The following is a 15,100-nucleotide window of genomic DNA, read 5'->3' as shown; positions in this document are numbered from 1 at the left end:
ATTTGGATCCATCTCTTCCAAGCAGTTACAGGCCAATATCAAAACTACCATTGGTGTCAAAGATCTTGGAAAAAACAGTTGCAGAACAACTTAACAACTTTTTGGAAAAGAACAATGTTCTGGACATTTTCCAGTCTGGTTTCCGCAAATTGCACTCCACTGAAACCGCTTTGCTTAAAGTGTCTAGTGACATTCTGATGGCAGCAGACTCTGGAGAGTACACTGTTCTGGTTATGTTGGATCTCAGCTCTGCTTTTGATACTGTTGATCACAGCATCATGATAAATAGGCTGAAGGACTTGTTTGGGATTACTGGCGTTGTTTTAAAATGGTTTATGTCGTATCTATCTGAGAGATCCTTTACTGTCTGTATAAATCATGTGCTGTCGGAAACATCAGTTCTGTCTTCTGGGGTACCTCAAGGATCTGTTTTAGGTCCTATTCTCTTTTTGCTGTATATCCTCCCTCTAGGCCACATTATCAGACGTTACAATAATATTTCTTATCATCTCTATGCTGATGACATTCAGTTGTACTGTTCTTTCAAAGCTTCTGAGTTGTATAAATTGTCTTATTTAAATAATTGTCTGTCAGAAATCAAACAATGGTTAAATGACAGTTTCCTTCAGATAAATGCAGATAAAACAGAAACTTTGATTATTGCACCTGATCACATGCTCTCAGAAATTAGGCAGCATATCAGTTTTTTAGACCCTTCATTTCAGTCGAGTCTCAGAAACTTAGGTATTATATTTGACAGTTCGATGTCTCTTGAGAAACACTCTAAACAACTTGTCCGGAACTGTTTTTATCATCTAAGAAACATTTCTTTTTTTTTTTTTTTTTTTTTTTTTTTTTTCTAAATGACATCAGAAACAGCAGTATGCGACATTACGTGATGGCAGAGCTTCAGTTCATCCTTTGTCATTTTTTTTTTTTTTTTTTTTTTTTTTTTTTTAATAAATAGGACAGGGGGAATGAATGAGAGAGAGAGGGGGAGAGAAAGAAAGAAAACCAAAGGGGAGAAGAGACGGTGAGAAGGGGGGGGAAGAGAGACAAAAAAAAAAAAAAAAAACTCCTGGGTCACCTGTATGGAGAAAAAAACAAACAAACAAACAAACAAAAACAAACAGAGGAGACAGCAAACAACAAAGAGCAACATAATAATAGAGAAAACAAAGCACCATCACAATAAACTAGCTAGTCATAGATATCAGTATTTACTAAGTAATAAACGATATTGTGCAGCACGCAAGATAGACAGCGCACAGTGTGCTTTGAGGCAGCAGCCAAGAAAGCTTTAGTCCGCGTCTGTGAATACCCATGTGTGCATACCTGTGTGGATCAGCATGCTTGCATTCCAAAGGTTTCTCCATGTAATGATCTGCTAGGGAGTGTGGGGGGGCCACAGCCCCGTCCTCCAGGGTGTGAAGCGGGTATGGAGGAGATCAAAACTCCAGACATCCAGAGGCCCCCAGAAACATTTCTAAACTCAGGCTACTGGTGTCAAAGGCAGAACTTGAGATGATTACTCATGCTTTTATCTCTTCTCGTTTGGATTATTGTAACGATCTTTTTAGGTGTCTCAACAAATCAGCTCTGGATCGCCTTCAGTCTGTACAGAATGCAGCGGCAAGACTTTTAACTGGTACAAACAAGAGGTCACACATTACTCCAGTTTTGGCTTCTCTTCATTGGTTGCCTGTAAATTTTAGGGTTCATTTTAAAATTTTAGTTGTAACTTTTAGAGCTCTGCACGGTGAAGCTCCCCAGTATATCTCTGACCTGCTGAAACCTCATGTTTCATCCCGAGCACTTAGGTCTTCAGGTCAGAGACTACTGGTGGTCCCACGTACTAGGTTTAAAACACGTGGGGATCAGGCTTTTCAGGCACCGAGGCTGTGGAACTCTCTGCCGTTGTCTTTACGCTGTCTAGACTCTACTGACTCCTTTAAAAAGCAGCTGAAGACATTTTTATACAAACGGGCTTTTAATTAATTTTAACTTGTATGTCTGATCTTATTGTAAAGCACTTTGTGATTTTTATCTGTGAAATGTGCTATATAAATAAATTTCACTTACTTACTTTAGGACCCAGATTACTCCCAGATTTACGAGCACCTTAGTCCGACAAATATGGCAATACGACGGCCCACTTGCATGTTCTACAAAAAAAATTGTGCTTTGGTGGGTATCTGACAGACAAACACCAAACCAGTTCCACATCACTGAAGTTGCAGCATTTTTACAAACCAATTCTGGTTCATCCGTTTCACTCAATGATCCGCTTTCTCCCTTCTCATTCTCCATTGCCGCCATGCTTTTTCGGCCATGTGCGTATGAAAACAAAGGCACTGCGCATGCACGTTTTACCCATATTCTATCGCGATATTTCATTTTCTTATCATGGCCTAACATTGTACAGATATTACCGTGAACAGTATAATATGGCCCAGCCCTACCAGGCTTTCTCACTTCAACGCCCAATTGCAGCAAACCACCTATTTGTTCCTTCAATGACAGATAACGCTTTTCACATCTGGCACAGAAAGGGTCTAAAATCTTTTGCTGACTTGGATTTAGAAGGACAATTTGCAAGTTTTTCTCAAATATCCACTAAATTTGCCATTGCTACATCTCAGTTTTTTTCATTTTTTACATGTCAGACACTACATGCAGACTATGACAGCACAATTCCCCTAAAAACCTCCAGACAATCCGGTAGATTATGTTGTAATGGTCAGTCCAACCTCCAATATCAGCCTCGTACAATCTAATCTCCCACTTACAATGTTCTTCAGTAGCTGCCATCAAATGTAAATGGGAACAAGACCTTAACTTTCATATCACAGATGAACTGTGGGACTCTGTCCTCGGCCAAGTTCACAATACATCGATGTGTGCTCAACACACTCTCATTCAATTTAAGATAGTTCATCGGGGGCACTGATCCAGCGCTAAGATGGTGTGTATATACCCAGAGGTGGATCCAATCAGTAGAAGGTGTGGGGGTGGTACATTACTTCATATGTACTGGTCCTGTCCTTTGTTGACCAACCTTTGTTGACCAACCTTTGGACCTCTGTTTTCCAAACAATGTCTGAAGTCCTCAAATTAAACCAGAGCCACTCTGTGCTATGTTTGGTGCAGACCTGAAGCTGCCCAACTCTAGACTCAGAGCACTAAACCTTTCATTACTGCTGGTCAGACAGCTACTTCACTAAAGTGGAAAGACTCTTTTCCCCCCTCGCATGTGCAATCTGTAAAAGATATAATGTCCATTGTTTCTGAGTAACCCACGGATTCTCCCTCTTCCCCGTTTTTTTTCTTGTTCCTGTCTATTTGTTTGGTTATTTGGTTTTAGTGTAGTTGTTGTTTTAAACTTGAGTATGAACTTATACAAAATGCAGCAAGATATTTAAAAAACAGTTTTGTTGATTAAAAAACACTATATCGGATTCATATCGGTATCAGCAGATATCCAAATTTATGATATCGGTATCGGTATCGGACATAAAAAAGTGGTATCGTGCCATCTCTACTTTGTATTACACGTTGCTCTGAAACCTTTGTGTAATAAAATGACTTTTGAAAGAAAAGACAACTACTTCACTGAGAACGACCTGGACTGGCAGGACAGTGTTGGGGTATGCAGTGATGGTGCAGCTTCAATGACTTGCAGGCATCACAACATCATGTTCTTGATCGTGCACCAGCAGCTAAATGGACCCAGTTCTCACAGCTTCTGGAAGTTTCCACCAACAGCACTTTAAAGTTGCAGTGGAGCAAACTTGATGTGGGCTCCTTCTGGAGTGCTGTCTCAAAGGAGGACCCATGTCTGGCACTAAGAGCTGTGAAACTCCTTCTCCCATTCACAACTACATATCTGTGTGAATCAGGATTTTCCATTGTGGTCACAACCAAGACCAAAGCCCGAAACAGACTCAGAGAGTGATCCTTTCCCCAACCCTACCCAGACCAGATTTGATCGTGTCTCAGAGGCAGGCTCAGGTGTCTCAGGTAAAGGGGAGTTACCTGTTGTGACTGTTTGCACATTTGTCTTAAATATAAAGAGTAACTTCTGGTTCTGCCAATGAAAAACGGTTTACTGCTGAAACTTTCAGATTCACTCACAGATTATATGTCACGGCTGGGGCAACAGTCATGTGGTGTTACGAGAGAAGGACCCAAAATGCAGGTACTGGCTGGGGTGCGAGTGAGTGTTTATTTACAGTGACAGGAAACAGGAAACAGGAAATAAGGAACAGGGAGCTACTAAAACCTAGACTGGGCAAAACTAATAAACAAACCTGAAAATATAAGGACACGGGATGATACACGGAGATGACATGGAGAAAGCAGGGGAGACACGGAGAAAGACTGAATAACACAGATGAACCGACGGTGAGCACAGGTAGATACACACTATCAATGCACACAGAAGGGAATAAGGAATGGCCCGAACAGGATGGAGACACAGCTGTTCCTAACTGACATCACCAGACACTGACTTACAAAGTAAAACCGGAAACTCACAAGCTGTTCTAGAACACTAACTTAGGGACACGAACAGAGCGCAGAAGGGAGAACACTAAAACACTAAACACAAGGACCAACTCCTAAGAACTAATACAAAATAAGAATTCACACCAAATCAGAAGAAACTAAAAAGTAATAACAATAAACTCAAAACGCTGGGTCACCGACCCGGGACCATGACTTTATAGGGCTATATTTTCATTTGCGCTTTGTTTACATTCTATAACAGTTTATTTATTTAGTTATTCATTTAGTCAGAAAATTATTTTGAATGTATTTATTTTATCATCACATTATTTATCCAGTTTTTTCTTCTCTTTTGCTGTAGTAAAATTGAATTGTGAATTATTTTTGTGTCAGTTTGATTCCCATGAAAGTTAACCTGTTTGGCATTTTGTTCTTTGTGCAGGTTCACATACACATAATAAATAAATGTCTTTGTGATTATTACATTGCATCATGTCTTCATCATGTTTATTTGATAAGGTTTTAGTCGTTAAAATGAAGTAGATTGGATGTAGTTATTAAGTATAAATCAAACCAAAAGCAACGCCAATTTATTCAGTGTCAGTAATAGCCCTAACCTCGGGCCACTGTGTAGTGGAAAGGTTGGGCCCCGAGGTACAAAAAAAAAAGGGTAAGAACTAGAGATGGACCGATCCGATATTACGTATCGGTATCGGTCCGATACTGACCTAAATTACTGGATCGGATATCGGAGAAAAATAAAAAATGTAATCCGATCCATTAAATATCACGAAAGCACCTCACAAAACTTGCAACATGCCGTAACTCACCTCAGAACGTTAGCACGTCGGAGCAGTATGCATCACGTGATAGAGCGGCTGTGGCGTGCGGGACCTGTCGGTGGTCTGGATAGCATGTGGAGCTTCGCTAGCAACCCGGCATTTCATCTCCGACAAAGTTATCCCGAGAGAAGTAAAGCAAGTGTGTAAGTCCATCTCTGAATGTTTGTAAAGCATTCCTGCGTTAAGCTTAACAAGCGATATATGGAGCGACTTCCTCCTCTTGCTGCTACTTCAATCATGAAACTGCTTAATGATCAGCTGATCGGCTTTTCTGTCGCGAGTCCGTCTCTCTTGTTTGTTTTTGGCCCACTTTGCACCAGAAAGAGGAAACCAGCGGTTGAACAACAGCAGCACGTTTAAGCTTGATCAGCTGCTGTTAGAATTTATTTAATATTACTTTCTACACCAGGATCTTTTTCTACGTAGCTGACGCTGGTAACTGTGCAGGGGCGGATCTAGCAAAGTTTAGCCAGGGGGGCCGATAGGGCATGAACAGGGAAAAGGGGCACAAAGACATACTTTTCTTTCTTATTCTCATTTAAAATGTCGAGCTTTTAATAAATAATTATCTGACACCCAAAGTTTTAATTTGATGTAAAATGAATAGAAGTCAATTACTGTATATAGTGACTATTAAGTCTAATATATACCCTAGTAAGCTATAGTACTTTTTCCTTTGGGAAGGTACCATCTGTGCAGTCTGCAATTTTGTTGAAGAAAGATGTTGAATCTATTTAATATTTTAATATATTGAAAAAAAATAATTGATTTCTGTGCATTTTTTTTCACACTGCATCAAATTAAGGTTGATTACGTCGATTAAGCATCATGAGGTGGAGCGTGAGGGGTGGTTCCCTATTTTTTATTTATTTATTTTTGTTGTTGCTGGGAGTTGGAACCCTATTAGTTAGGTTGCTTAATATATATGCTAAGTACTCTTTAAAATACCAGAATAGGGAGGATGGTGTAGGTCTAAGTTTATTAGATTGATCAGTATTGCTGAACTATGAAATATTTTTTTTGCATACAGGTATAACAGAATAGCTTTAGTGTAGTTGTTGTTTTAAACTTGAGTATGAACTTATACAAAATGCAGCAAGATATTTAAAAAAACAGTTTTGTTGATTAAAAAACACTATATCGGATTCATATCGGTATCGGCAGATATCCAAATTTATGATATCGGTATCGGACATAAAAAAGTGGTATCGTGCCATCTCTAGTAAGAACTATTAAATTCCTCTGCACTATACTTCCTGTTTTCTGCACAGGACGTGCAGTCTATTCTGTGACTTTTGGCCTACATTCTAACTCACAAGGGTGTTTTCCTACACTGGGCTCTATAAAACAATATAAACAGAAAATAAGCATTAAGAATATATATTTATTTCATAACAGAACCCCTGGAGGACTAAAAATCTACACAAACATATGTGCACCGAGGTGATGTCTCTTTGAGTTTACTGACGATCACTGATCTGTATCTGCAGAACCAAAGTCTGCGGGTAAGCTCGGCCGCTCAGCTTCGACTTCAGGAGTTCCTTCACCAGGCGGCATGCCACATCGTCACCTGCATGAGCCGCATCACCTTGCCCTAAGCCAGGTACAGCATGTGTAAAGCACCTGTTTACCTGTTTATTGTCTGTGTTACATGTTGAGATGATAATGACCTTAAATATTTTTACACAGGTTTTAACTGAACAAGAGAAAATAAAACAACTTGAGAGTAAAAGAAGCTTTGGTCCATCAGCTGAAGTCTGACAAGATGTGCGCACGTTTTTACTAATTTGGACTTTTGTGTCATTCATGTCAAATATTTCAATCTTTTGGATTTATCTTTCATTTTGAAACTAACAGCATGCGGTTAAATGCTCCAGTACTTATACTGTAGTTTCTATAGTGATACAAAGTTAAATGCTAATACTAACATTATATTAACATTACACTAAACTAACAACAACACTGTTCAAATTCACTCTGAAATTAAAACCTTTTAAATCATAAAAGATCGAATTAAAAGTGTCAGTAAACTTTTTACCTGAACATGTGGATGCAACCACACCTACTTCCACCAATAATAACTCCACCCACTAATATCTATCCCACTTCTTTAACATGTAAGCAAAACTTAAATTCAATCATTTATTAACAATGATTATGTTGTACAATATGGTTGTTTCTATAATTATAATCTTATTATATTTGTTTATAATATAATCAAAATGTATGGATGTCAAAGTTATCCTCATACACGAAAGCTGCTGTGATCATTTCACACGTACACACAACCGTGAGCTAAAGTCATCTAATTAAAAACATGTTATTGTCTTCTCTGTCTGTCTTTCTGTGTGTGTGTGTGTGTGTGTGTGTGTGTGTGTGTGTGTGTGTGTGTGTGTGTGTCCGTCCATTCGCTTATCTAACTCAAAAAAGACAATAAAAGAAAAAAAAGACAATAAAGCTTAAAGTATTGACTGTAACTATTAATATTGACACAAAGACAGATTCATCAGGATGCCACATCACAGAGTAACAGCCAATCACATGCCAGACTGATAATGCCTACTGTTGCTAAATGAATCAATACACAACAAGAAACTCAGATTTCATATGCTCATGAATAAAAAGGGGGACAAAAACAACACCAAGAGGCACAAAACACAATAAAGACTAAAAATAAAACCAAAAATGGCACCAATAGATGAAAAAAACAACGAGACAAAAAAAAAAAAAAAAACAACGCAAAAACACCACAAAACTCTACAAAGAGGCATCTTGACAAATGCTCAATCATTCAGGTAAGGAAATCCCAGAGAGTTGATTCTGTTCATCTAGACATAGTGCACTCTGTGGGAGTGGGACAACACTGTCATGGTCCTGGGTCAGTGACCCAATATTTTGTAGCTTTTTCATTTGTGTTTCTTTTTTTTTATAATTCAAGTATTTATTAGATTTTGCATTCTATAACAGCAAATACAGAGATGCAACAACCAAAAGCAAGAAGCAAACAAACAAACAAAATAAAACACAACGAAACAAAACAAAACAAGTGAGGTTTTAACATATGTTGTATTAAGCTCAAATGTCCAAGTCAGGTAGACATGTAGGTGCAAAAATTGTCCCACTGTTCCAGCGCAGCTTCCGTCACATGATGTATTTTTCCCAGCATCTTTTCGCATGCAACATTCCCAATCATTCTGTCTTTCCACATTTTAAGCGTTGGAATATGAGAGTCCTTCCAGTGTTCCAAAATGACACGGGCACATGTTACCAATGCAGTACTTAACACTCTAAACTGGTGTTTATTTAATTGCGGCACCTCTCCTTTGTCTCCTAGTAAACATAATTTAGGTGATCTGGGTAGGTTACAAAGTGTCCACCCCTGCAAATAATTCAGTACAGTGTTCCAAACTGGAAAAACCAGCGGGCATTCCCAGAGGGCATGTATCAGAGTACCTTTGGCTTGTTGGCATTTCCAACACAAGTCATCTCTACCAATCCCCATTCTATACAGCCTTGAAGGAATATAATAGTATCTGTTAAGAATTTTGTATTGAATAAATTTCCCCCTGGCTTCCCTAATGTATAATCCATTGTTCGACAATGTAGAATCCCATGTATCTTCATCCATTGTACGCCCTAGATCCCTTTCCCATGCTTTTTTCAGGCTCTTATTTATATTATTTTTAATCCATGGGCAAATATTATACCATTTCGCAGCTGTTCATTTGTGTTTCTTGACTATTTGTTATTTAGGGTTGTCACTGTTAATAGTTTTGGTTCTGTTCTATTTATTTTATTTATTTATTTATTTATAAAGCACATTTAATAACAACAGGGAGCTGACCAAAGTGCTGTACAGAGTAACAGTTAAACAATGACATTGACAACAACGACAGGTAAGAAAATTAAAAGAAAATTAGGATAAAAGAATTGGTAACTCTCATACAGTTTCGAAAGCCAGAGTAAAAAAATATTTTAAAATATTTAAAAAGAGTAACAGTTGGGGCCTTTCTAATGTGGAGAGGTAGATCATTCCACTGTTTCGGTGCCACAACCGCAAACACCCGATCTCCTCTATGAACCATCCTAGACTTATGTAAGGTAAGGAGCAGGTGATCGCTTGATCGAAGGGCTCTAGAGGGCGTATAAAACTGCAATATGTCAGACAAATACTCCGGTGCCTGGCCAATTAGCACTTTATAAGTCAAAAGTAAGATTTTGAATTTAATTCTAAAACGCACTGGAAGCCAATGAAGCACCGGAATTAATTTGTTTCTCGAATATAAGTTTGCTATCCAAGAAAACCCCCAGAACTGTTCTAGTCATTCCTGTTCTCAGGTTTTGTATTTTGAGCTCCTTCTGTTCTGTGTGACTGTGCCTGCCTTCGTCCCACGTCTCCATGTTTCCTCCCTGTTGCCATGTCTGACATCTTAGTGTTAAGTTTGAGTCTGTGCATACCCGTTGTATTTCCTGTCTTACTTTGAAGGTCCATGTCTTGTGTCTAGTTTTTCTTCCCTAGTCTCATTAGCCCTGATTTCTCCCAGCTGTGTTTCCCTCCTGTTCCCTGGTTACTCCACTGTGTATATAAGCCCTGTGTTTTATCCTGCGTGTTGCTGGTTTGTCTGCATGGTCTCCCTGTGTGACCCTTCCTCTGTGTCGTCTGTGGATTTAGGTTTAGGTTCCCCTTTGTTTCTGAGCATTCCATCCTCCGCTCCTGCTGTATCCTGCTCACTTATAAATAAAAGCTCACTCATCCCATCAAAGTCAGCGCCTGTGTTTGAGTCCTTACCTCACCTCCACACGTCTGCCGTCGCAGCTGTGACAAATATGCTCAATACGCTATGTCCAGATAAACAGAAACAACTGTTTGGTACTACAAAGAGACCAAAAAACCCACAAAGACTCAAAATTACAACAAAAATAACACAAAGAGGAATGGGACGAAAAGGGACCCAAAAAATCCCCAAAAAACAGCAACAGGAGACCACAAACCAAAACAAAACGACATAGAATATGATTACTGTTTAATTTATATATATATCACAACAGTAGTCATGTCAAGGCAGTTTTTATTGTAATCTAATGGAGTTAGCCCGGATGTTGCTAACCCGGAGTTAGCAACATCCCCCAAGAACACGAAGAGAAGAGTCCTGGCCCCTAGCCCTGCCAGTGTAGCAGAAATGATGAGGATGATGATGCAGCAGCAGCCGTTCTTCTCTGCGTGAGTAGCTTAATGTTGTTCGTGTGTAATCTACGCTGAGTAGGCTAACCACGTTATTACATTAATGCAGGTAAGGTGAACTAGCAAACACCGTCGTAGTTACATGCGGCTGTCTTCTTGTTTGATGGCAGATACTCCCTTCACCCTGGCCAAAAAGGCTAAAATGACCAAAGAAAAAGTGGAAAACAGTTAAACATGAGAGGTTTTTGGACAAAGTTTGTGTTTTTTCCATTGTTTAAGCACTGCTTCCAGCCAAGAGTGATACCATATATGCCCCATAGCTGCAGAAAAGGCTAACATTGTTATCTTTTACAAAAAAACAGTTAAAAATCAGTTAAACATGAGAGGTTTTTGGACAAAGTTTGTGTTTTTTCCATTGTTTAAGCACTGCTTCCAGCCAAGAGTGATACCATATATGCCCCATAGCTGCAGAAAAGGCTAACATTGTTATCTTTTACAAAAAAACAGTTAAAAATCAGTTAAACATGAGAGGTTTTTGGACAAAGTTTGTGTTTTTTCCATTGTTTAAGCACTGCTTCCAGCCAAGAGTGATACCATATATGCCCCATAGCTGCAGAAAAGGCTAACATTGTTATCTTTTACAAAAAAACAGTTAAAAATCAGTTAAACATGAGAGGTTTTTGGACAAAGTGTGTGTTCTCCATTCTTTAAGCACTGGCACCGTTTCAAAAGTACCAGTTTGGTACTGGTATTGGATAAAACCTATACGATACCCATCCCTAGTCATGGTCCTGGGTCTGTGGAGCCAGCATTTATGTGTCTTTTGTGTAGTACTGTGAGGTAAGGATTGTGTTCCCAGCTTTGGTTGTTGTGATCCCTCTGTTTACACTTGCTGTCATGACTCTTCTGTTCCCTGTTTAGTTGTTCTCCACAGTCACTGTGTCAGGCTGAGGCTCTGTCTGTGTGTTTCCTGACTTATTTTGATAGTCCCTTGTCCTGTGTGCATTGTGTTCAGTATTAGGTCCAGCGTGCTTCTACCTGTAGCCTATCCTCTCATCATCCTGTATGTGGATTCAGGTCCTCTGTCTTCCTTTGCTTGTTGTCATGTCGTCCCATGTTAGCTGAGTGTTATCTCCTCTTGGTTTGTTTGTAATTTCATGTTCAGTATTGACTCCCTTTGTCAAGTCAAAGTCATCTTTATTGTCGAAACCACATATACAGATCATACATACATACATCATATACAGGGGCAGGGATAGCTCAGTAGGTAGAGTGGTGGCCCCATGATCGGAAGGTCAGGGGTCCAAATCCACTGAACGGCTATCCTGAGGTACCCCTGAGCAAGGTACCGTCCCTACACACTGCTCCCTGGGCGCCCAATGGCTGCCCACTGCTTCACTGAGTGAATGTGTCGTGGTCCTGAGTCTGTGTCTGTCTATGGTGTCACTGTGTCTGTTCGTGAGTCTGTCTGTTAAGGTCAGTGTCTTGTCTGGTCCTCTGTGTCTATGAGTTTCCTGTTTTATTCTGAAGGTCTCTGTCTTATGTGAGTGTGTTCAGTTTACGTTTCCCCTGTCCCGTCAGCTGTGACTTCTCCCAGGTGTGTTCCTCTCCTGTCTCCCATCGATGGGAGACAGGAGTCTTCCCAGTTTAGGGTTCCTCAGTTGCTTCTCATACGCCCGCTGCCTGTTGGTGTCATTTTGCCACTTTGAAAATAAACACTCACTCATATCATCCATCCTTTGCCTGCGTTTTGGGTCCTTTAATAATTCCACACGGCTCATCCTACGAACCGTGACAGAATGGGTTAAATGCCAAGAGGGATTTCCCCACGGGGATCAATAAAGTACAGATTACACAGGAATTTGATGATGCAGTGCTGACACGGCCCTCGGTCTGACACGAAAGATACAAATGTTGTTTCTGTGTTTGTGTCCATCATCTGCCACAGTCAGACATGACAATAACTCATCATTAAATGCAGAGGTGCATAAACACACAGTGAGTGAAGAAGAAACACCCAGGCATCATAAGATAAGATAAGATAAGATAAGATAAGATAGAACTTTATTAATCCCTCGGGTGGGTTCCTCTGGGAAATTCGACTTCCAAAAAGCACAGCAACGACAGAAGTTACAGTTACAGAATTGTTATATATATATATATATATATATATACACACACACACACACACACACACACACAGACACACACACACACACACACATATATATAAATACAGAGACAAATATAAATAAAATATACAAAGGGGATAAATAGAATAAATAGGAATAAAAATAAAAATACAAGTGAATTGCACATTTCAAGTATTGAGTCTATTGCACTGTTGACTATTTACAAAAAGTATTGCACAAGGTATTGCACAGTGAGGTGAAGAGGCACTACAGCTTAGTTGTTCCCCCCTCCTTTGTCCTCCTGTTTCCCCTCCCTCTCCCCTCCAGAGAGGAGTTAAACAGTTTGATGGCGTGTGGGACAAAGGAGTTTTTAAGTCTGTTAGTTCTTGTCTTTGGGAGAAGCAACCTGTCACTGAACAGACTCTTCTGGTTGTTAATGGCCGTGTGCAGAGGATGCCCAGCATTGTCCATAATGTCCATCAGTTTCTTTAATGTCCTTTTCTCTGCCACTGTCACCAGAGTGTCCAGCTTCATGCCGACCACAGAGCTAGCCCTCCTGATCGGTTTCTCCAGCCTGGATGAGTCCCTCTTTGCTGTGCTGCTCCCCCAGCACACCACAGCATAGAAAAGTACTCCAGCAACCACCGACTGGTAAAACATCCTCAGGAGCTTCCTGCAGATGTTAAAAGACCTCAGCCTCCTGAGGAAGTACAGTCGGCTTTGGGCTTTTTTATACAGGTGCTCTGTGTTGCATGACCAGTCCAGTTTATTGTCCACCCACAGCCCGAGGTACTTGTACTTGTTGACCACCTCCACCTCCTCCCCCTCTATCTGAACCGGCAGTGGACCTTCTCTGGACCTCCCGAAGTCCACAACCAGTTCCTTAGTCTTTGAGGTGTTGAGTTGCAGGTGGTTTGTGTGACTCCATGCGACAAAGTTCCTCACCAGACTTCTGTACTCCTCTTCCTGATCATCCCAGATACACCCCATGATGGCTGTGTCATCTGCAAACTTCTGAATATGGCATAATTCAGAGTTGTAGCAGAAGTCAGAGGTGTACAGGGTGAAGAGAAGAGGGGACAGCACAGTTCCCTGTGGTGCTCCTGTGCTGCTGACCACAGTGTCAGACGTGATGTCCTTCAGCCTGACGTACTGTGGTCTGTCGGTGAGGTAGTCGGAGATCCAAGCCACCAGGCAGGGGTCCACCTCCATCCTGTTCAGTTTTTCCTGAAGCATACAGGGCCGGATGGTATTAAAGGCACTGGAAAAGTCAAGAAACAGGATCCTGACCGTGCCTTTTCCCCCATCCAGGTGTGAGTGGGCTCTGTGTAGGAGGTACAGGATGGCATCCTCCACTCCGACACCCGCCTTGTATGCAAACTGTAGTGGGTCCTGGGCATGTTGTACCTGTGGTCGGAGGAGGTTGAGGAAGAGCCGCTCTAGAGTCTTCATAAGATGTGATGGGAATCCCCCTGCATTAAAAGAGAAGTGCATTTCATTAATGCCAAAAAGGGAAACACAGCATTTTGATAATGAAATAAGGCACAACTGGAACATATAATGAAATATAAAACAGTGAACAGGCCTGTAGGGATCAGTCCATGTAGGTTCTCAGTTATCCAGTAGGAAATTAAGACACTTATATCCAAATTTCCTAATCCTTCAGAGGCACTTAGTGTGTCTCAGAAGGATAACAGAAAACCAGACTGGGCTCAGTTAAATCACAATTTACACCAGTAATGAGGGAAACAGATACAGCCATGAAAAAAATTACTAAAATCAGGGCTTAAAGGGGCTGCTTAGGCTAACGCCATGTTTTCAGATCACCTCGGATTGCCCAGAACTCTCGCTGAGTAGGTGCTAAAAAAGTACCAGTACGTAATGGGACATAAGGTGTACGTAAGGTACTAGTACATAATGGAAAACCCTGAAAACTGAGTCAATCTGCGCCGAGCTGACCCAAGTAGGCACTAATCAGAAAAGTGCTTTTAGATTCTATTCTTACATACCTGCTTCATGCCCTGGAGGACGGGGCTGTGGCCCCCCCACACCCTCTAGCAGATCATTACATGAAGGAACCTTTTAAAAACAAGCGCGTCCATGCTCACAGGTGTACACACGGGTGATCACACCCACAAACTACACCCTTTTTGGCTCCTACCTCAAAGCACACTGTGTTCTGTTGATCTTATGTGCTGCACAATAATGTTTAATATTTAGTATTTACTGTCATATTCCCATATATCATTGTGATGCTGGTTATTCTATTACTCTTGTTCTCTTCTGCTTGTTTTCTTTTTTCTTTCTCAGCAGGTGATCCAGGTGATTGATATATGCATTTTTTATTTCTTTTTTTTCTTTTTTTCTGCTCATTCTGTTGGTTTTTGTTTTTTGCCCTTCTCCCCCGTCCCTCTTCTCAGCTGTTTCTCTTTCCCTCT

General features: G+C 40.5%; 1 protein-coding gene across 4 annotated transcripts in view; it reads left to right on the top strand.

Annotated features, from left to right (window-relative positions):
• nyap2a (neuronal tyrosine-phosphorylated phosphoinositide-3-kinase adaptor 2a) overlaps positions 1-15,100 on the top strand; it is a 79,919-nt gene that overhangs the window by 60,089 nt on the left and 4,730 nt on the right. For 2 of the 4 annotated variants that reach the window (XM_085431089.1, XM_085431088.1), the window contains one exon: positions 6,839-6,951. The exons of 1 other annotated variant lie outside the window; for it this stretch is intronic. In XM_085431089.1, the coding sequence (XP_085287215.1) occupies positions 6,839-6,951 (113 nt within the window). Of the gene's footprint in view, positions 1-6,838; positions 6,952-7,037; positions 8,086-15,100 lie in introns of those variants that run through there. One more of the 4 variants, XM_085431090.1, reaches the window with a different exon arrangement.

Source organism: Copadichromis virginalis, linkage group LG14, assembly GCF_057382275.1.
Source record: "Copadichromis virginalis isolate Kocher_CV1m ecotype Utaka linkage group LG14, C_Virginalis_male_GT1.1, whole genome shotgun sequence".
NCBI lineage: Eukaryota > Metazoa > Chordata > Actinopteri > Cichliformes > Cichlidae > Copadichromis > Copadichromis virginalis.
Note: the sequence above shows the minus strand (reverse complement) of the source record. Positions and strands in the feature narration are given on the sequence as shown.